Source organism: Delphinapterus leucas, chromosome 14 (assembly GCF_059928025.1).
Source record: "Delphinapterus leucas isolate spDelLeu-1000000601 "Yukka" chromosome 14, BTC_Dleu_Yukka2, whole genome shotgun sequence".
Taxonomy (NCBI): domain Eukaryota; kingdom Metazoa; phylum Chordata; class Mammalia; order Artiodactyla; family Monodontidae; genus Delphinapterus; species Delphinapterus leucas.
The window spans coordinates 39,852,010-39,874,901 of record NC_143142.1 but is presented as its reverse complement, the minus strand read 5'-3'; the positions used below and the strand labels follow the sequence as shown (position 1 = coordinate 39,874,901).

Here is a 22,892-nt window from a genome sequence, read left to right as displayed (position 1 = left end):
ATTACAACATCTTGTAGTTTAAAGAGCTTTATTAACGCAATAAATTAAATTAACTTTGTACACATTTTATATATATATAAAAAGAAAAACTAGCAAGTGACCTCAGAACGTCGTAGGCCTCATTAGAGCTTGGTCTCCAAAAACCTGTTTGAAAAAAGCAACGTGTTCTTCACAGTGTTCTCCTGTAAAGGAAAATAAAGATTTAATCCGTTAGACAAGGCACGAAAGGAGGAAAACGAGAATGAACACTTTGCAGCTCCTAGATATGGATACTGGGTTTTAACTTATTTTTCTTTCATAAAATACTTTGTTTTCCTAAGCTCTTGAGTTGTCCTTTCTGTTTACCCAGCTTGTGCCATTACAGAACCTTTACAGCCCCCAGCAAACTGCCCTCTGCCCTGAGAGACGGGGGAGAAGCAGGGTGATCAGTGAATGCTGGGAGCCCTGAAAGAGTTACAGGTTCCTCCCCATCCTAAGGAAGAGAGTGCTTTAGATTTCATAACTTTGGAGATAAGAGTGATTAACCAATGCTTTCTGCCTAAAACTAAAACAACAAGCCCCAGGCCATTTACACCCTCCGCAGCCATTTCCTGTCTTGTTCCTAATTCTTCAGAAAGGGCCATTCCAGGCCCAGATGTCAGACGGAGCTGGGCCCAGGCTACCCTACCTTCCACCCCGACACCCCACTGCAGTTCCAGAGCAGAACTCCAGTTCCGTCAGCACCTTGAATCCACTCTCACTACAACAGGCTAAGGATTATGCGGGCTGGTACAAAATTTTGTTTTTTAAAAACTAACCCGAGAGTTCTCCAAACCAAAAGGCTTCTCACCCCCGCAGCTGCCAGTGCTCTCCTGCTACTGTCCGAGTCTGTGGTCGCCCCAGGTCTTTTCCCTGCAGCTATATTCTCACCTGGTGTGAAACTAGGGTTCCCTCGCAAACGCTGGTTTCGCTGTTCAAAAAACCGGAATATAGTGTAGAAAAGCATGTGGTCTTCAGTCTGCTTTGCAGCATCTAAAAATTTTCGTGCAGAGATGTTGTCATGGCCACCAATGCCCCGAATAAACCTTAAGGCAGCTAACACTTGGTGTTTGGAAAGGAGAACTTCTACTATTTCATCATTTGCTGTGGAAAGTCGCTAGAAGTAAGGGAGAAAGAGAAATCCGGGTCAGTGCAAGTAACACGAACACGCTTCTGTGGGGTTTAAAACTCTGCTGTATCAGAGTTACCTTCAACATATCCAGAGACAGCTGATGAGCGGGAGGGTAAAAACTTTCCAGGGAGAGCAGCAGACAAGCCTGGAAGACCCATTTTCAGATTAGATTTGCCGTATGTTGAAAGGTCAAATTTTAAGTCACAAAAGTAAAAATTGGGTGGTACTTAACCAAAGGCTTCGAGTCGCTGAGGACATGGTACTGCAGGAACTGGTGCAGCGTGTAGAATAGGTTGTGCTGGACGAGCGTCTTGATGACAAGCTCGTGCAAATAATGCTGAGACAGAGACAGAAGGAGAGATGGTGTCCACGTCGCTCAACTACGACAGACTAGAGGCTCAGTATGCCGAGGACCACGGCTGCTCTAAGTGACGGGTGAAAGAACCCAACCTGGCCTGAAACTGATCATTCCACCTGAGAACGTGGGGTCACGTGAGGAGGGTCACTGAGTCTGAGGCAGGTGTGCAGACTCTTGTGGCGTACAGAGAGTCATCTCCGTTAAGGCACTGACAGTGCTTTTACTTTAACAATCCCCTGCCCCTCTAACGTGGGACCACAGATGCTGGCTTGAAGGTACCTGTACTGTGATCTGAAACTGGTTCAGAGAGCGGATGTATTCCATGAGCACGGCTATCATGAATTTCTGAGGCATCTCCTACAGAGGGGAAAAGTGTTTAGAACCAGAGCGGCAGAGGAGGCTCCGTGTAACAGCTCCTTGTTTATCCGCCCCCCTGCTTCCAGGGTTCTACTTGGCTGCTTTTGCACAAACCCCTCCAGAACCTCCCGGGTCGGGGATCATCTTTAGGCCTGTGTATTAGAAGCCAAACCATGAGCATTCAGTCCTCACCCAAGATAACCCAGTTACTCTAATCACATTCTGAGTTCTACTCGTTTTCCTCAGTCCCCTTCAAATGAGATCTTTGTTTTGGGAACCTTCAGTCCAGAAGGGGCGGCGAGCCTCCCCTACCTTCTTCTCCGCAAACGCCGACAGCACGTGGGTGTACATGTCAGACTGGTCGACCACGGCCTGGGTGCGCGCCGGCCTCCTGAGGAATGGGCCGCTCCGGCTCTGCCCCGCTTCCAGTGCCTGCACAATACATCACAGACGGGACCTCGGTCGTCTTCCGGGACATGGCGTGTTCGCAGTTAATCCAAAAAGACTGAACCCCTAGATGCTGGGAGCCTAAGACGCGAGCAGAGGATGCCACTCACTTCACTACTCGGACAAAACTCTTTCCTGTGCTGGCCGGGGAGGAGTTTAGGAGGTCAGGAAATACACCAGTGTTCACGGATGGAACTAAAAAGCCTAAGTCACAGTTTTATCGAGACTTTTTTTTTTTTTTTAATTTTTGGCTGCACCGCGCCGCATGCAGGGATCCTAGTTCCCATACCAGGGATCGAACCTGGGCCCCCTGCAGTGGAAGCACAGAGTCTTAACCACTGGACCGCCAGGGAGACTTTTTTTTTAACCTCTTAAAATAACTCCCTAATTTTATTAATCACAGACCACCCAGCGTTTGGGTTGTCCCTGAGTAGCTGAAGGGCACGGGCGTTCTGGGGTTTCTGTTATTGTTTAAAACCACTTCCATTTTTAGCCTTTGGACTAATCAGATTCTTGAAGTGGAATCATTCACTCCACTTCTCCTGAACTTATTTCTAGCTTCAGAAGATACAATAACAGTACAGCAGACCCCGATAAGCCATGTTAATTTTTTCCAGCCCTTCACAACAAACACTTGAGCCCACTATAGGAAAAGCACAGTGCTAACGCTGAGCCATCACAGTCCTAAGGGGATGCTGACTGAGTGCCAGGACACGTCTTATTTTTTATAGCTATTACATCCTCAAAGGAAAGGAAGAACAAGCAGCAAAATGATTATATTTCTGATTTACTGAGTCTAGGCTCTGGATTGGCAGAAAGACATATAAAATAACCAAACTGAGACTGCTTTTTTTATCCATAAAATAAAGGCAGACCAAGGAGCTAGCTACGTGTAAGATCAAACATAGATTAAAAACAACAAAAGAGGGCTTCCCTGGTGGTGCAGTGGTTAAGAATCTGCCTGCCAAAGAAGGGGACACAGGTTCGATCCCTGGCCCGGGAAGATCCCACATGCCGCGGAGCAGCTAAGCCCATGCTCTGGGCCGTAGCTACTGAGCCTGCGCTCTAGAGCCCGTGCTCCACAACAAGAGAAGCCACCGCAATGAGAAGCCCGCACACCGCAATGAAGAGTAGCCCCTGCTTGCTGCAACTAGAGAGGGCCCACACGCAGCAACAAAGACCCAACACAGCCAAAAGAAAAAATAATAATTTTTAAAAAACAAAAAAGAAGGTGGAGACATTAAGTGATGTTCAGCCTCTAGCTCATGGGACACAGGGACTCTGGATTTACGTTCCCCCTACGGCCGGCCACCTTGCCCTCTGGCACACAGCAAACCTCACTGGTGTCATTCTGTCAGAATCTTGTGTCATAATTACACAGACAATATACCCGGGGTGGGGCAGGGAGGAGGCCCTCGTCACATACATACAACTTACCAGTGTGTAACTCTGCTCAGCGTCCAGGTACTTCTTATACTCCTGGTTGAGTTTATCAAAAACAGTGGCTATCACAGGCAGCGTTGCTCTGTCTGACTCTGTCAACACTGGAAGGAGTCAGGGTTCACACAGGTCGGCCAACCTTGTGTGAACTTTAGAACTTAAACACACTGTGAGAGAAATGACTCATTTCCGGGGGCCACCAGGGCATTCGGAGAAACGGCGTAGAGACCGGGGCACAAGGGCACTCGCCAGCCCTTGCCGGTTACTAACGTAGCTACGGAGGGCGTCTCAAAGTAGGTATAAATGTCGTGAGTGACTTGGATTCTGAAACAGGTTTGTTTTCAAGCTGGGGAAGGCAGCCTCTACCCTCACGTGTGCCCATGTTTAGTTTAGTCTTTGCCCAGGAAATGTCTTGTAGAGACAAGTCATTTTTATACTGAGCAGCCTTTCCAGGGGGTTAAATAATCCACTTGTCACTGAGCCTACCGGCTGCAGACAAGATAAAAATGTGGCCCGTCTCCCAGTGGGCGGCGCAGGCAGTGTCAGGAATCAGACCGCAGGGTGAGGACCCCACTTACTCTGTGAGCACACCGACAGGACGACGGTCTTGCATTCCCTTCTCTGGAGGAGGAAGTCCATGAGCCTGCCTTTATCTGGCAAGAGGTTTACTATGGGCTGAAGTTTCACTTGGAGGTTCCAGAGGTAACCTGGATTGAGAGGCAGCAAATTTAATAGTGGGACGCAAACCAAAACAAAAGCCCCAAAGCTGGTTCCCCTCAACATTCATGGGGGGAAGTGCTGCAAAGCACAGCCAGTGGCTGCTTCTCACGCCAAAGCACAGGCTGCGACGTTCAGGACACGTCTGCCAACAGTGGGACTGGCAGCCAAAGCACCTCTGCGTGTCGGCTGACTCCTCACAGAGTGACCCTCCACGTGCACCCGTGGAGTGTCTACTGCATACAGACAGGCGACCCCTCCCCGCACCTGACCAACCCCCTTTGACCTTGAAGGGAGAACGGGTGTCTGCAGGGCACGAACTTTGGTCCTGGGCTCCGGTTTCTCCTGCTCTGGCTCATTGGTCAAAAGGCAATTCCTGAGGCTCCCAAAGGAGCTCCGTAACTCAGCCATCCACCAGCCCTGAACCTCCTGACACCCACACTGCTGGGCAGGCGGGCAGAGCCCTTCTCAACTGGGGCTCCAGGAGAGAAGAACCAAAGGCTTCACTGGAAATGATCTGAGTCACCCCTTTCTCAACCCTCCCAGGGCTGGCACCCCTCAAGACGGACGGGAGACTGTCAGCAAGCACAGCTTTCTAACAGCGTGACCCCCACCCCGACCCACCTTGGCTCGCACTGATGATGATGTCGGGTTGAAAGACAATCCAGGATGAAGAGTCTACATATTATAGGAAATTCTAAACCAGGGAGAGATGAAGACAAAAGGCAAACCCAGCTCCCATTAGCATCCTCCCACCCTGTTTGCTGAGGCCGCCCTAGGTGCCCGGCCCTTGATGGGAAGGAAACCCCACAGGCGCTTCCCACAACATTATTCACGCCTGACCGGGGGGCTCGGACCACCCTCAGACCCCAGTGTAAGGAGAGGTGACAGCTCCCCTGTTGTTCCCAGCCAAGGCCTTCGGAAAGGATACAGAGTTTACACGGGATGGGGGACTGGCTGGTCACGGGAGCAGGACCTACAAAGAGAGGAGACGCGTGTGTGTGAGGGCTGGTGACGCGGCCAGAAAGTGCTGCCAATACTGGGACGTAAAGGTAACACTTAATACTTCCTTCAGTAAATGTTCATTCGACTGTAGTTAGATACCGAAGTGAACTGTCGTGTCCCACTGATAACGCCTATAAGGAGGAAGGGGGAAGTCGAGAACCATCCATGAAGATGTCTCGCCAAGGAGAAAGCAGGTCAAGGTTCAATTCACAGCGTTTTCTTTTTTACACACGTGCACATTAAAGAACTGAGAAATTCACCTGAGTGATTCAGAATCAAATACTCGGATAATTCACTGAGATTATTTCAAACAAAGTGTTTTGTGGCTTAATTATCTAAATAATGAGCTCAATTCTCCACTGCGCAGTGTAGGTCCAGGCAGAGATCTCACCTGGGAAGCAGACCCCCCCCCATAAAACCCTCACGTGACAGGGACTCACAACTACCAGTGACATTGCTCGAGTGTGTATGTCTGGGGGGGAAGCCCGCAGTAACCTTGATAAATACGGCCTGCAAACTGAACATGACTATTCCTAGTTCTGTTCCAATTACCCAGGTACAATCGGAAAATAGGTTTCAGTCGGCAGGTTGGAAAAGGTGGTAATTTTGCACAGACCCCCCAGTAGAGGACAGGGCCTTTGCACAGACCCCCCCCGTAGAGGACAGGGCCTTTGCACAGACCCCCCGTAGAGGACAGGGCCTTTGCACAGACCCCCCGTAGAGGACAGGGCCTTTGCACAGACCCCCCAGGAGGACAGGGCCTTTGCACAGACCCCCCAGGAGGACAGGGCCTTTGCACAGACCCCCCAGGAGGACAGGGCCTTTGCACAGACCCCCCGTAGAGGACAGGGCCTTTGCACAGACCCCCCAGGAGGACAGGGCCTTTGCACAGACCCCCCGTAGGACAGGGCCTTTGCACAGACCCCCCGTAGAGGACAGGGCCTTTGCACAGACCCCCCGTAGGACAGGGCCAGACCAGACAAGCTGAGGCAAAGAGCACTTGCACTTGGAACCTACGAGTGAGGGTCCTACACGTGGGCCTTGATTGGCTACCCATCACGTTGACTTAATGCTTTGGTTTTGAAAGCCCACCAGGTGATCCTAACATGTAGCCTACTCGAGAGCCACTGGTTGAACAGACCAAAACCAGAAGGGGAAACGAGGGAGGCTGGCTCTTCCCCAAGTTGCTGGTCTCGTCTTTCAAAATAGTCCAACAAGCTCTTCCTGACCTGCGACAGCGCACCTGTGACAGCACACCTGCGACAGCTCAGATGGGCAAGATACAAAGATGCTACAAACCTGTGAGGGGCTTGGAGTCTAGCAGGAAAAACAAAAAGTCATTAACCACAAAAAACGCTTTGCCAACCCACTCTAGAAGCCCAGAGATTCACGGACTCTTGAATTCTTATTAATCCCTGGGCTCTTGTTTTAGCCACACCTGGCCTTTGCTTTATATAAACAGCCAATCAGAACCTGACTACCTTCTTACTGGTCCTAAACAACTGGAACAGAGCTGAAGGGCTGAAACGTTTATAGTTGTTTCTGCCCCAATTCACCAGCAGTTACCTTCATGCTGAGTGAGCAGCAGATACAAGCCAACCATTTGACACAATCTACTCTTCTAAACATCACTACCCTGGGAAAAGGAAGAAGCTGGAAAGAACAGAGGGCCAAGAGACCTAATCAAATGTGCGAACTACAGCTGACCCTCAAACAAGGCGGGTTAGAACCGCATGTATCCACTTATACAGGGATATTTTTTTTCTTTTTTTAAAAATTTATTTATTTTTGGCTGTGTTGGGTCTTCGTTGCAGTGCACAGGCTTCTCATTGCAGTGGCTTCTCTTGTTTTGGAGCACGGGCTCTAGGCGCACGGGCTTCAGCAGTTATGGCATGTGGGCTCCGGCAGTTGTGGCTCGCGGGCTCTAGAGCGCAGGCTCAGTAGTTACTGCGCACGGGCTTAGTTGCTCCGCGGTATGTGGGATCTTCCCAGACCAGGGCTCAAACCCGTGTCCCCTGCATTGGCAAGTGGATTCTCAACCACTGTGCCACCTGGGAAGCCCAGAAATATTTTTCAACAGTAAAACCCACTGTGGTTGGTTGAATCCTTGTATGCAGAACCTCGGCTATGGAGGGCGGACCATAAATTACATGTGGATGAACCCCACTGTTCAAGGTTCCACTGTAGCTTATTCTCACACTCTGCTCAGCTTCTGGCTGATCTGGCAAGTGCTCTTGCTAAACCATCAGCCAGGGCCTGATCTGATTCTTCCCTGTGACAGGTACCAGGATATTCTGCCAGCAGGCGAGGCTGACACACCAAAGCTATCTGACGGGGATTCCTTTTAAGAAAACACTCCTCCCAGAGTTCCAAATGTGTACCATCTGACTATGGTTTACACACTGAAACTTCAACTAGCTTACTCTAGACTCCAATCTCCTTGAAGAGAATATGATTTGAGTTCTACCTTAAAATCAATTACATTGGGAAAAAGCAAAAGGAACCAAATGGTTTCTTTTCCTTTTTCTGAAATCCTGACCCTCTCTCTTCTCTGACTTCCTACTGCCACCTCTTCAGGTTGGAGGAGTGGTTCAGAATAACCTCAGAACCACAGCCTAAGTACTTACTGTGACCATCAGTCAAGGGAAAACGCAGTTATTTATTATAATTATGACGCAGAATGTGCGAAAGATAAGGAAAAGCGATCCCAGGTTAAAATAACAGCCATAAGCAGCCAAATTTAACCTCAGGGCTACAGAGCACAGACCAACAGAAATGTCAAGGTCTTATTCAACATTAAAAAAATCTTTGGGCTTCAATGGGTAATCACAACTCTCCATTTTAAAGCTCAGAGAAGAGAATCATTCTATTTTCTTCAAAGGAAGATTCTTCTCTCTTACAAAACGCTTTTCACAAGACTTCCCTGGCGGTCCAGCGGTTAAGACTCTGCACCTCCACTGCAGGGGACGCAGGTTTGATCCCTGGTCAGGGAACTAAGATCCCACAGAACCAAAAAATAAAAACACACTTTCACAAGAACACAATTTTAGCTTAAAGAATCAGCAGGAGTATCATTTAAAAAACAAAACAAAAAATAGAATCACCCCTTGCAAAAGCAAACAGATCTGGGAAGCCCTTTATCTGCTCCCCCATCCATGCACACACGGAGATTCCCTTTTACCTGCCACAGGGATCTGATAGGGCTGAATGGATCGAGCTGGAAGCACCGGGTGATGGAGGGTAATGGTGCCATCGAACTCCCCCCTCAGCTTGATATCAAATATCACTGATGTCTGAGGGGGAGAAAGACAAGACTGTGATATCAGCCCAGACAAACCACGGTTCCACCCGTTCCTCTCGTGACCTCACACCTGCTGTTTGGGATCAGCTGGAGGAGCCCCGTGTCTGCGTTCCACCCTTGCACGCTGGTTCTTATTTGAGGAGGAACCTGCTGGAACATCCCAGCTCTCTTGTACATGTCTATCAGCTCTCAGAAGTATTCCTGGAATCTATGACATGCTGCCTCTGAAGAGCTCCATCTTTATTAGTTATCGACACGGGTGTCACCAGCCTCCAGGAGGCAAGGAGGGAAGTGGCTTGTCTCCCACCAGACACCCAGCTGATGGGGTAGAAGCAGCAGGATCATTCTAGTTCTTTCTCTGTGGCCACAGAGCCTCAAAACCACCATCATCTACACTCACAGAGGAAGTACAGGGCTCATGTGCTCACACAACACACTGGCTCGGCAGGGAATCCCCAGCTTAGATGATTCGACCAAATAATTGTTCCAAAGTCCAATCTCCTCACATGTGTTACTTTGTGAAACAGTTTTTAATTATGTTAATCAACTGGTAGGGTTTTCCTAAACCATCTAGAAATCCAAACCCATTTCCACCTGGAAGATCAAAACTTTGAGCATAAAAAGCACTTTCTAGTCTCTTTCAGAATATTTTGTCCATTTTCACAGCTCTTTCAAGCAGGACACCCCCCAACACTCGTACCTCTGTGTCCTGATGATGAACGACCACCAGGTTGTCCACCACGTTCAGGGCGAACTTCCCTGTCCGGTTTAACTTCAGTATGTGCATCTTTTTACAGGCGCCTTCTCTGTAGGACAACAGAAAGGTCAAAAAAATAGATCGACAAGCTTTAGTTCATATTTTACAATCGGAGAAGAGGGAAGAAAGCATTAAATATACCGTGGTAGGTGATACAGGACTACCTCCGCTCCAGTACTATTGGAGGTCCGAGAATGATGCCTCAGGAAGAGAACATATAGCTGCCCGTATCTAATCACAGAACAAAGAGACGTAAGTCATGCTGGCTGTTTGACGTCCCTCCATTCTAACTGCAGAGTTATAAGGCCATAGTTAAGTAAATTAAGAGATATTTACTTAATGGGGTATTTCGCAGCCAACAGAAATATTTACAAAAACAGTGCAGTTAGCTTAAAAAAAAAAAGCCTATTATAAAGTTAAGTGAAAAGGGGGGATGCAAAACTAAATATAGCTTGGGCTTCCCTGGTGGTGCAGTGGTTAAGAATCTGCCTGCCAGTTCAGGGGACACGGGTTTGAGCCCTGGTCCGGGAAGATCCCACATGCTGTGGAGCAACTAAGCCTGTGTGCCACAACTACTGAGCCTGTGCTCTACAGCCCACGAGCCACAACTACTGAGCCCACGAGACACAACTACTGAAGCCTGTGCACCTAGAGCCTGTGCTCCGCAACAAGAGAAGCCGCTGCAGTGAGAAGCCTGCACACCGCAACTAGAGAAAGCCCACACGCAGCAAAAAGACCCAACGCAGTCAAAAATAAAATAAAAAAAAAAAAACTAAACTAAATATAGCTTGATCACAGTATTTCAAAAGAAAAACACAAACTTCTGCAGAATGACTTATGCAGAATGTCCAAAACTACTGGAACGAAATACATGTTGTCAAACAGCTGCCCTTGAGTAATATGCTAAGTCCATTTTCTTTTTAACTTTCTGTAATTTCCCAGTTTTATATAATGAGTACATTCCTTAATCACAGGAAAATATTATCACTCTTGACTTTTAAGCCTCATCTGATAAATGTTGCCATGACCAGTTCCTGCATGTACACTTTTATTCCAGGAGTTCACACTTTGCTGGGGCTGCCTCAGGGACAAGGAGAAGACTGGGGGAAGGGTCTCCCCCTTTGCAAGGACTGTTCTCATTTTATCTTTTTCTAAACCAGGATGCCGCAGATTTCTTAAGAAAAAAAAAAAGCATTCTAAATGCTAAAAAATTTTACTGTTTGGAAACCACTGTTTTAGGCCATAGAAGAATCAGAAGTAATTTAGGAGCAAACTGTTTATATTTGTTGAATATGGGTATATAGGAGATTCTTTGTATCAGCTTCTATTCTTGTGTGTTTGAAACTTTCATAATAAAGTTTTAAAATTTGAGATATCTGCATTTCCAAATGAAAATATACCTTCCTACATAAGTAATTCAGGTCTACATTTGTTAGATCAAAAATGTAAACTATGTTTTTTTTAGAACAAGTATGATATATTTTAGCTAAAAAATAATGTGTGATAAGTTCTGACTCACTGACTGAAAAGAAATTTCTAAAACTAAGAAACCTAAGAAATAAATTGGTTCAATGTTCTCATTTTATCAGACTAGAATGGTGAAAAATTCCCTAAGATCACAAAGTTAATAAAATCAAAAAAGAATGTCATGAAGATGACGGGCTTTCTACATTCCTAAGATCTGGGTACAAAGCAGGGAAGGCGGAGTCCTTATCCTGTGTTCCAAGGCTACTGGAGCACAAGCAGCCCTGGAGCTCTTACAACATGCTTCTTCTATCATGATATCCCTGAAAGCAATTACGAGAAGGAATTCTCTCAAAGAACAGACATACATCGTCGCCATGGCAATGTCTCTCTCTGAGAGGCTCAGTTTAGTTGACTTAGGTGCAGCTGGTAATTCGATCTCAAACTTGGGCAGCTTTGACATAGTGCCAGCCTGTTTGGGGAAGAAAAAAGTTTTAAGAAAAGCTTATTAAACCCCCTCTGATGTTTTAGCACTCCCCACATCAAATCATTGAGGATATACACGCACTATGTCTTTCCATCCTTTCCAGGGTCCCAGGGTCCTGTCCCAAGGACTCATTCTTGGCGGTGATGGGATGGTACGGGGTGCCCTCTAGTGGTCGGAAGTGGCAAGGCTCTTGTTGGAGGAACGTGCCCCTTTGAAGTTACTGGATCAGTTAGGATGTTAGAGGAACAAGGTAGGAGGGGAAATTTTTTTAAAGGGAAGCTGACTCTTACCCGGAAATAGAAGGGCTGCAGCACATTTCCAAGCACCGTGGTGGACAGCAGAATCACAGCACTCTCGGGACAGTACATGTACCAGTTCACATTGATGTTCTGGCTCTTCAGGAGTTTCAGATTCCGTTTCTCTGGTAATACCTGATGCAAAGTTCAAGAAACAGAGCCTTCATTTAAAAACAGCAAATGGGGCTTCCCTGGTGGCGCAGTGGTTGAGAGTCTGCCTGCCGATGCAGGGGACACAGGTTCGTGCCCCGGTCCGGGAAGATCCCACATGCCGCGGAGCGGCTGGGCCCGTGAGCCATGGCCACTGAGCCTGCGCGTCCGGAGCCTGTGCTCCGCAACGGGAGAGGCCACAACAGTAAGAGGCCCGCGTACCGCAAAAAAAAATAAATAAAAACAGCAAATGGGGAATTCCCTGGTGGTTCAGAGGTTAGAATTCCACGCCTCCACTACAGGGGACACGGGTTCAATCTTTGGTTGGGGAACTAAGATCCTGCATGCCACGTGGCTTGGCCAAAAACAAACACACAACAGCAAAGTGTCTGAAGACTGGGACTTCCCTGGTGGCACAGTGGTTGGGAGTCTGCCTGCCAATGCAGGGGACACAGGTTCGAGCTCTGGTCAGGGAAGATCCCACATGCCACGGAGCAGCTAAGTCCATGCACTGCAACTACCGAGCCTGCGCTCTACAGCCCACGAGCCACAACTACTGAGCCCACATGCCATAACTACTGAAGCCCGTGTGCCTAGAGCCGGTGCTCTGCAGCAGGAGAGGCCACTGCAATGAGAAACCAGCGCACAGCAATGCAGAGTGGCCCTTGCTCACCGCAAATAGAGAAAGCCCACGCGCAGCAATGAAGACCCAACGCAGCCATAAATTAAAAAAAAAAAAAAAGTCTGAAGACTGACACAGTAAATGAAGAAAATAATAAAAAGCAGAAGAAAAAACCCAGTAGGTTAAACAGAAAAAAATAATCATTTTTATTTATCACAGCTACCATTTATCCAGCCCTGTGCTTAGCGCTTCCAAATCTTAGCTCGTTTACTCTCTCCACAACGCTGAGAGCTGGGCATCATTAGGCCAATTTGAGGGGAGAAAATAAGGCTCGGAGAGGCGAGGGGACCTGCCTCCCCAGTGACGGCCTAGGCAGCCCACTTCACTGCAGGGCAGGGCTGAGCCTCCTCATTCCCAGGCACCGTCCACCGAAGGGCAGGGAGGAGCAGCATCCTCACTGTCACGGAAACGGTCAAAACAAACCCGTGCCCCGCACCGAACCAGGCGCCAGCCACCCAGCCTGCAGTCTCAGTTTGAGGCTGGGAGGGGCTCCCTTCTTCTAACAGACGTGTTCATGAGACTCCGCATGCAAACCTAGTATTTTATAATCAAGGCACATTTCAAATATACTCTCAATCTCCTGATACATTAAGGAATGCTGAATACAGCCCCAAGATGTTAATGCTCCCAGAACACTGCCCTGCAGAACAGACCTGGAAGTCAGGGTTGGGGGCGTGGGTTTCTCGATAATCCAGGTACAATAAAATAAAGATGTGATAGAGTCCTCTTTCTTTCTAACTTATTTCTTGAAGATCTGAAAACCATCTAGATGACCTGAATGGACGCTTTTCTACTACTGAGAACAGAAAGCCAAACTTTTACATGATTGCCCGAGGGAACCCTTCTGTAAAGCAAGCGGTCATTTCCTTGCTATCATAGGTACAAAATTCTATTTCTGTACGTATGGGATTCGTGTAGTTTTTCTTTCCTTCTGCTGGTCAGCTAAGGTTCTGATTACAGCCCTACGGCAAAGCACCACAACATTCACTTTGCACACTGTTACACAGGTATATCTCCTCCATTAGTACATTCTAAATGACACTGCTTTCGTTAGGGCAACAAAGTTAACACTCTCCACATTGGCTCCACTTAGCGAGATCTCAGAAGCTTTCCCAATAGGTCAGGCAGCTAGAACATACTAGAAGATAAAGAGGAAGGTGCAAAGTAAAATCAGTAGAGTGAAAAGGCAACCTACGGAATGGGAGAAAACATTTGCAAATCATCTATCTGATAAAGGGTTAATATCCAGAATATATGAAGAACTCCTACAACTCAACAACAAAAAGAAATAACCCAAATAACAAAGCACTTGAATAGACATTGTCCAGAGCACATGCAAATGGCCAACAAGTCATGAAAAGTTGTTCAACATCACTAATCAGAGAGATGCAAACCAAAACCACAATGAGATACCGTCTCACAACCAGCAGGATGACTGCTATCAATAAAACAGAAAACAACTAGTGTTGGTGGTGATGTGTAGAAACTGGAACCCTGTGCTCTGTTGGTGGGGATGTAAAATGGCATACCTGCCATTGGAAACAGTATGGAAACAGTACGGTAACCCCTCAAAAATTAACAACAGAATTACCATGGGATCCAACAATCCCATTTTAGGGGTATATACTCAAAAGAATTGAAAGCAGGGTCTCAAAGAGAGACTTACACACTCGTGTTTCTAGCAGCGTTATTCACAATAGCCAAAAAAATGGAAGCAATCCAAGTGTCCATCAGTGGAAGAATGGATAAACAAAATGTGGTGTGTGTATAACAATGGAATATTATTCAGCCTTAAAAAGGAAGAAAATTCTGACACATGCTATAACATGGACAAACCTTGAGGGCATTATGCTAAGTGAGATAAGACAGCCAGAAAAAAACAAACATTGTATGATTCCACTTATATGAGGTAGAGGGGTCCTTAAAGCAGACAAATTCATAGAAACAGGGGAAAAACAGTGGTTACTACGGGCTGGGAAAGGGGAAATGGGGGAGTTGTTTAATAGGTACAGAGTTTCAGTTTTACATGATGAAAGTTCTAGAGATATGTTTCACTACAATGTGAATATATTTAACACTAATGAATTGTACACTTAAAAATGGTTACGACGGTAAATTTCACCTTATGTGCTTCTTATCACAATTAAAAAAATTCTTTTTAAGAGGAAGAGGCAGTTCAAGAGGAAACACAAATGTACAATACACAAAAGGTGCTTACCTCCCTCGTAATGAAACATACAAATTAAAATGGCTTTCCACTTCTCAGACTGGCAAATGTCTACAGACTTATAACATCCAATTCTGCTAAAGGTTTGGAAAATGGAGATTCCTACATTGCTAGTGAGAAAGCAACTTCTAGAAGAAATTCAGTGATATCTTTTCAGCTTTCTAGATGTTTGTACCTAGGCTGTAATTTCCCTTCCAACAATTGCCTCACCTAAGAATATAAAACAATGGTTACAAACCCGTTCACTGCTTGAAATCACTGTAGAATTGTTTGTAATCACTAAAAAGTGAAAACAAGCATGAAGTTCAACAGGAACTGGTTAAACTGTAGCAGGTCCACACAACAGAACAAATATGGAAAGACGTCTAACAACAGCTATGCCAAAAATAAATAAATAAATAAAGCCACAAGTTTATATACAACATAACCATTTCTGTAAAATAAACAAATGTTGCTACCTTTGTAGGAATGAAATGGAGGAACATGCATCAAATGGTTCATAATGGTTACTTCTAGGGACTATGGGGGACTTTTACCTTCCATATATCTTGGTAACGTTTGAATGTTTTACAAAAAACATGTATTACTTGTAATTAGAAAAAAAGAATAAAAACCCAAACGGAAGACTAAAGCTCTGGAATCTCAAAATATCTATCTAGTGCTGAATTCAAAAGGCGGCCAAAACACGATCACAGACCTTTCTCTAGCACATGTAAGTAATACAGTACCTGGTAAAATTCGATTCCTTGATCTGTGATGAAGACAATTTCAGTAGAACTGGTCCAGCAGAATCCTAGTATGTTGGCATTCTTGGTCTGAAAAGAATTGTAAAAGATTCTTTTTAATTAAAAGAAAAAAAATGTATGTATAATTCTCTTCAAAAGCTTAAAATACCTTGTTGTTTGTATTGCTCTTTAATAAAAGTTACCAAGATTTGATTACTTATGAACAAATCAAACTTTCTTTTAAATACACCGCTCCCAGATTTTCACCTGTAACGCCTCACTGAGGCACCTGAATCTGAAGTCCTTCTCGTCAACAGGACAGAGAGAAAGGCAACTGCCCCACACTCACCGATACCAACCTCTACTTTAGGAATCAAAGGACAGCTGACACTCTGAGTCAAACACATCATAAAAGCTGGTGTTATAAAAGTATAAAGGCCTAAAGGTTCTCTGTGGCTCTTGCCCCAAATGGGGTTGGAGGCCTTGAGCCCCGTCCCAAGTCACGTGGTGAACAGCAGCAGTGGGAGCCGAAGGGCAGCTGGGCCAGGGCCAGGGCTCTGCTGCACACAGAGCACCCGGAGCTCTGCCAGGGGCTCAGGCGTTTGCAGATGGGCCCCTCCTTGCTGAGGGACCCACCTGGATCCCCAATCAGCAAAACCGTCACAAAAATGAAAAAGCTATACCCTACCCACCTGCAGCTTCTGCGGGTTTCCCAGGTGCCGCGATGCCCGCTGAGCTGAGCCCCCACTAGCCTAGTTCATCATAGCCGGCAAATCTAATTAAAATGGATTAGAATCTCCACCGAGGGAAAGAAGGGAGGGAGGAGGGAAGGGGAAGGACACGAAGAGCACAAGTCGAGAAAAGAAAACATCGTCAGGAAAAAGAGAAAAAGAACTCCTTTTCCAAAAACCTCCAAAGAGGCTGCTATCGCCGCCTAGCAGAGAAGGGCAGGGGCAACAGGAAGACAACAGCTACCAAGTGCTGACATGGCTCGGTGTTCAGCATCCTGCATCCATTTAATTCTTCCAGCTCCATCTTACAGACGAAGAAACAGGCTTTAAAAACTTTAAGAAGTGTCCAAAGTCAGAGCCAACGTGAGGCAGATCCCAGCATTCAAGCACAACCTGCTTCCAAGTTCGTGCTCTAAATTACCACGCTACCCTGCGCCTCTACCCCCGGAGTTAATGCTCACCAGCTGGGAAAGGATCAGGCCCATACCTTGCACTCCTGAGTGTACTCCAGCGGAGGACTATCCGGGGTAAAATTAGAAAAATCCTGGAAAACAAAAACACACGAGGAGAAATGTGGATTGGGCAGCATGCTGCCGACCTACTTTGGTATACAATGAGACAAGAGAAAAAGACAAATTTAAAAAGTGATCAGAAAAAAAAACTGACAAAACCCAAAGACAGGAAAAATAAAAAGACTGATTTGGACAATCTGCCCCCTTAATAGCAGCAGGCCGACAATTCAGTTTTTTTAAACGAGTTAATCCAAATACTGTTAGGGTTTAGAAACTGATTTTGAGAATTCATTCCTCAAATGGTTGATTTCAGAGAAATGGGTTGCTGTATTTTACTAGGGGCTTTCCAAAAATTTTGGTAATTAATACTTGACAGAAGGAAACAGGATTCTGCCTCCTTCCCGACAGCTTTTCCTCTACTTCACGAATGGCGATGGTGAAGATTTATGAAGACTAAAATGCTGACAGGCTGCTCCAGCTTTGAATATCTGCTCCTATTAGGTTGAGCATTCAAAGATGAGAGAACTGAATAAATGGAGTTACTCTGGTAAGCTTAACTCACAAAGTCACCAAAGATATGCTTCGCATAACCTATGGTGCTGGCTGTCAATCAATACGAAAGACACCTGAGGTTCCAACTTACTTTAAAAAAAATATTAAGTAAAAAAAAACTAAGGCCATAAGTATTCACCCATTTAAATGTCTTTCTCACCTTCAAGAATCCAAAGGCTCAAATACAATGCAGCATAACTACAGCTTCCATGTAGCTGTAGTATAAGCTTCCAGCTTATTATTATTAAAATAATAAATGGTTCCTTTAACACTGGAATTTTGCAATTCATTCTCTTCCAAACGTACTTCTAATGCCCTTTTCTTCATACTGTATTTAAAGATATGTCTTACCACGGTCTTTGAGGTCCTCTGAACAGCCAATATCTTATTTTCTAAGGAAAACTTAATGCACTTCACTTCTCCTTTGTCCTCCATTCTTTAAAAGAAGAAAGAGCAGGTTATGAGTTACACTTCAAAACTGCATTCTAGCATCTAACATTTTGTGAGAAGAAAAAAGGCAAGTTAAATATTCAGGAAGGGACTTCCCTGGTGGTGCAGTGGTTGAGAATCCGCCTGCCAATGCAGGGGACATGGGTTTGAGCCCTGGTCCAGGAAGATCCCACATGCCGCCGAGCAACCAAGCCCGTGCCGCCACAGCTACTGAGCCCGTGCGCCACAGCTACCGAGCCAGTGCTCTAGAGCCCACAAGCCACAACTACTGAAGCCCATTCGCCTAGAGCCCGTGCTCCACAACAAGAGAAGCCACCGCAATGAGAAGCTCACGCACCATAACGAAGAGTAGCCCCCGCTCGCCGCAAATAGAGAAAGCCCACATGCGGTAAGGAAGACCCAGTGCAGCCACAAAAAAAAAAAAATTCAGGAAGCAGCATATCTTAGTTTAAAGTTAAAACTATGTTTCTGAAGCTATCAGTAGGACTGCTTTTCAAAGAACAAAGTCCAACTGGCAACGGGTGGCGGGAGAAATCGACAGAATTGCAGGTAACAGCGACTGAGGGGTTGAGAACACTGCACTTTCACCTGAGCCTCCCTTTAGGCGTAACTAAGTCCAGACCCATGCAGTAACTTTCTCCACACACTGCCGCCTTCCCTCTCCATCGCCCTCACAGCAGCACTTTATTTTTTCTTTGAGATGCTGGCAGCTGTGAAATATTTATTTACATACTTATTTTATTTATTTATTTTTTTTGCGGTACGCGGGCCTCTCACTGCTGTGGCCTCTCCCATTGTGGAGCACAGGCTCCAGACGCGCAGGCTCAGCCGCCATGGCTCACGGGCCCAGCCGCTCCGCGGCATGTGGGATCTTCCCGGACCGGGGCACGAACCCATGTCCCCTGCAAGGGCAGGCGGACTCTCAACCACTGCGCCACCAGGGAAGCCCTACTTACTTATTTTTGATTGACGTACAGCAGTGCTTTTGAAAGGAGTCTACTCTTTGCCACCCAGTACCCAAGGGCTGCACCGCCAGGTGGGCTCCACCTCGAGTCTCACAACTGCCTCAATCGGATATTACATGGGAAGTCAAGAAATGGACCACAGAGGAAACTCTCAGAGGAAAGGGGATGTTCACTGTCCTGACTGGTGATGGTTTCATGGATACACGTGTCGAAACTCATCAATTGCATATGTCAAATATATGCAATTAATGATAATTAGACAATAAAGCTACTAAAAGTAAATAAGATGTTTTTTTAAAAGAGGGTTAAGTTCAGTATCTCCCCCCACAAGCCTTCCTGAGCCCCTTAATCTGGATCATCATGGCCTCACCCTCACTTTCCACACCCAAGAGACCACCAAGTCTTACCCCAGACCTTCTTAAGCAACCCTTGAGTGCCTATTGTTTGCTGGTCTACAGTGCCTTCAGGCCGGTCTTCCCTGCCTGCTCAGATTATAGCAATTGTCTCTTAATGGGATCCCAGACTGACAGGCTCCCAATAATCAAGCTTCAATGCTGCAACAGTGCGTTCTTTCCAAACGTTGATCTCATCATGCCATGCCCCACCTTTACCTTCAGGAACAAGATAAAGCCCGAAATCCACAGCAGAATATAGCCGACTGCTGCCAGAGGTCACACCACCACCCACCCTTCCCTGCATGAAACCTCATTTTCAGTCACACAGACTCGGAGTCCCCCCAACACGGTGCCTGCATGCCTTCTTGTTCCCTCCATCCGGAAGCCTCTTCTCTTCTCTACCTAGAATCTTCTCTTTCAAGCCTCGCTCCACTCTGAGGCCTTCTCCCGCCTGGGCAGTGGTCTTCCCCAGCCCATCCCAAGACAAATGTCCATCTCTTCTCTATAGCCACATTCTGAACAGAGCACTACTACAGCACCTACCACAGTAAACTGTATGAGTCCACTCACCTGCCTCCCACTCTAAATGTATGACTTTTCTAGAAGGGAGCCAAGCTAACGCAAAGCCTTCCCACACCTGATGCCCAGCACAGGGGCTGCAATCAGTGTTTTCCAAACAAATGATGATCGAAGAAAAAGAGGCTGATTCATTTTCTGTTTCAAAAACTGTTTCCTATTTACACAAGCCAATTGTAAAATGTAAAATGAGGGCCTACACTGTACTTTCCCCTTCTGTAATCAAGAGTTAAGGTGACCAGATAGTTTATCATCCAAACTGAGATATCTCTGAAAGTAAAAGAGGCTGCTATTCATTCCCCTTAAGTATAGCGGAAGCTGAGATTTTAATGCACTTTATTAGATGGGAAACACTGACCTAGGAATCTTCTCCACCTCCCAAACGCTCTTTAAAGACCCTGGGCCCAAAGAGGAAATGAAGGCCCCCCCTCAAGAAACCGGAAATAGGCACATCAACGCACCCAACCGGCTAATTTCAAGTGTCAGGAAGTAGGTGCCCTGCGCTGGAGTATCTGGATCCCAAAACAACAGGGAAGGCCTCCACACGTTCACTCTGCATGAGGTACTGAGATGTGCCACCAAGGCTGCACAGCTCCCTTTTCCTACAGACTGGGATATGCCCCCCCACTTCAGCCCTCTTAGCGGAGACAAGGACAAAATTTAAAACAATCTTCTGAACGACAACAGAAAAACACCATTTTGTTTACATGCTGAAATATTCTGAAAACGTCAATACAATCATTACCTAAATGAGATGGGATTCCTGTCATCTGGGCCTTTAACTACCACTCCAGTAGCTCCACCGGATCGAACAGCAAAAACCTGAGAGGGAAAAGCAGCAACGTTTTAACGGCCTGAACTTTTAAAGGCTTTAGACACATATACCAACCTGCAACGATGATTTCTGCTACACCCTACCCTTGGTTCAACTAAACTAACGTGGCGCATAGCAAACTGCAGAGGCTTGGTGTCCACACGAATCTTCAGAAAAAAGAGAGTAGAGACCAAAAACGTCTCCCATTCCGAGAGAAGCCCGCCGAGCGAGGCTCCAAGTTTTAATCCGTTTCGGCAAAGGCGACGCCGCGGCACTTGCGCACACCCTGCTCCTCCTCCCCGCTGCCCCCCGCACCCCGCCCCTTTACAAAATTCCGAGAATAATGAAAATCTCAATGTCTAAATCTTTGAATGCAAGGGAAACTAATGACAAATACAGACAACAAAAGGAGCCGAGGAAACACCGGAGTGCTACCAGCTGACCACACCGGCCGAGGGGCGCAGGGTCGGCGCGGGGGCTGGGGTCCACCCCGCTGTCACTTCGTGGGGGGGAAAGCCCCGGCCGCGGCGGAGCCTGGTCCCACAGGAAGGGACTGGCGCGGATCCCGCGCCCGCACGGCAGGAGAGGCCCCAGGCCTGGTCCCCGGGCTCCCGGACCTAGCGCGCGGGACACCTGGGGGCACCGGGGGCGGCGGGCAGGGCGCGCCGGGCCGCGCGGGGGAGTAGGGCGCGGGCCTGCCCGCACCTGCTTGTTGGCCTCATCGAAGAAGACGCAGTTGACCGGGTTCGCCTTCTCGAAGTGCACCGGCCGCTCGCACAGCTCCAGATAGTAGTCCTCCTCGCCCATGGCGGGCGCCGCAGCGGCGGCGGTGGGCCCGGGGGCGGCCGCCAGCGTGGAGCTGAGCTAGCGGCACCCGACGCTGGGAGTCCGGCAGTGCGGCGGCGGCGGCGGCGGCGGCGGCATCTCGCGGGCTCCGAGGCCGCTTCCTGGTGCCACGCCCCCAGCACTCCGGCACGTGACTCGCGGCGCCGGCCCCCTGGCCACGGGAGGGGGGCATCCCCCACCGGCCGAGACCAAGGCCCGCTCTCCGTTAGGGGGTCCTCCCCTTTCCGGGAGGGCGGGGTCCCAGTGCGGCCCACCGGGCGGAGGGCCGAGGGCGGAGGGCCGAGGGGTGACCCGGAAGCCTGTCGGGTGCCGAGGGAGGGCGTCGGCGCCCTGGATCCCAGCCGCACCTTCGCTGACACGTTCCGGGCCTGGCTCCCACTCCGTTCCGGGCCTGGCTCCCACTCCGTTCCGGGAGGCTTGCTCAGGGCCACGTACTCGCGTGGGGCAACGCTGCCCCCGGGTCTAGGGAAAGCACATCCTTTCTCTTGGGAGGGCTTCTTGAGCCTGCCTCTGAGGGAGCTTAGTAAGGGAGAACAGTACTGTGGTCAGCACCTGGTTGCTGTGAGCTTGCAACAGGGAAACCTAGTTTAGCTTGCAGGTCTGAAAGCCTCTTTTGATGGCTTTGATAGTTGAGGGGGAGGGCGGGGGTAGGTGGGGGTAGCTCCTCATTCAAGAGATAGAAGAGCGAGATGGGAGGGAAGAAGGGTGGATCACGGATGACGCCCTAGGTGTCCATTCTCGACAACCAGATGGATTTTGGCACCATTCTCCAGGATACAGAGGCTTGAGAAGTTTGGCAGGGAAGTGGGAAAGATCAGGAGTTGGGTTTTCAACATGTGAATCCAAAGAGAAATGACAGCTAGACAGATGGATATATAGGTCTGAAGCTCATCAGAAGAGTGACAAAACTGGAGATAGAAATTGGGAGTTATTGGAATATTTGAAGCAGTGGAATTGGGTGGGATCACCTGAGACAGGGACATAAAGGAAAACACACACACAACCAACCTTTAGAGGCCAGGACCAGGAATCAGCAAAGGAGGACAAGCAGAGCCTGCCAGAGAAGTAGACAGAAAACCAGGGAGAGGGTTGTTTCTGGAGATGCGTGTGGAGACTGTTTCAGGAAGCGGGTGCTGTCCGCTTTGACAAAGGCGCTGGGAAGTCGGCTAGAGAGAGCACTGAAAATGTTCCAGAGCAGGACCCTACTGAGCCTTCCTGGGAGAGACCCCCTCCCCCATATCCCCTACTGAAGCTCCTCTCTGAAGTACCCAGATAATAGTATCTCATGCATATTTCCTGAGTTTTTCAGATGCTGCCCCATCAATTTGAACAAAACACCGCTCCTCAGGGTCCCCAGAGACCTCCATGTCACTATGTTTGTGAAGATTTTTCGGTCATTGTATGTTATTTCCCAGAAGCATTCAGTGCCTCTTAATCACTCCCTCGCTCTCTTGAAACTTTGTTGATATTTATTTTTGTAATTATTTG

The 22,892-nt window shown here is 47.6% G+C and overlaps 1 protein-coding gene across 3 annotated transcripts; it reads right to left on the bottom strand.

Moving 5' to 3' along the window:
- Positions 1 to 11: 11 nt before the first annotated feature.
- On the bottom strand, positions 12 to 21,680 carry RMC1 (regulator of MON1-CCZ1). Of its 3 annotated transcripts, none has more exons than XM_022586831.3 (20): positions 21,264 to 21,600; positions 20,490 to 20,566; positions 17,710 to 17,794; positions 16,782 to 16,838; positions 15,567 to 15,653; positions 11,774 to 11,914; positions 11,365 to 11,468; positions 9,674 to 9,763; positions 9,476 to 9,581; positions 8,656 to 8,767; positions 5,401 to 5,445; positions 5,094 to 5,147; positions 4,331 to 4,459; positions 3,750 to 3,856; positions 2,178 to 2,297; positions 1,788 to 1,865; positions 1,383 to 1,487; positions 1,227 to 1,295; positions 910 to 1,135; positions 12 to 182 (listed from the first exon to the last, which is right to left on the bottom strand). In XM_022586831.3, the coding sequence occupies exons 1-20, from the start codon at positions 21,363 to 21,365 to the stop codon at positions 103 to 105; spliced, it is 1,974 nt and encodes a 657-aa protein (XP_022442539.1). In that variant the 5' UTR covers positions 21,366 to 21,600; the 3' UTR covers positions 12 to 102. The 3 variants fall into 3 exon arrangements, with proteins under 3 accessions (XP_022442539.1, XP_089751121.1, XP_022442540.1); XM_089894995.1 differs by lacking the exon at positions 21,264 to 21,600 and adding an exon at positions 20,634 to 20,803; XM_022586832.2 differs by lacking the exon at positions 9,674 to 9,763 and having other exon boundaries at positions 21,264 to 21,680.
- Positions 21,681 to 22,892: the final 1,212 nt, after the last annotated feature.

Excerpts from the sequence above, each read along its gene's own strand:
- RMC1 (XM_022586831.3), bottom strand. The coding sequence starts at position 21,365 with ATGGGCGAGGAGGACTACTATCTGGAGCTGTGCGAGCGGCCGGTGCAC. Across the intron at positions 9,764-11,364 it reads GACATTGCCATGGCGACGAT|ATACGGGCAGCTATATGTTC; the intron begins GTATGTCTGTTC and ends TTCTGTGATTAG. Across the intron at positions 5,148-5,400 it reads CCCCATCCCGTGTAAACTCT|ACTCTTCATCCTGGATTGTC; the intron begins GTATCCTTTCCG and ends TATAATATGTAG.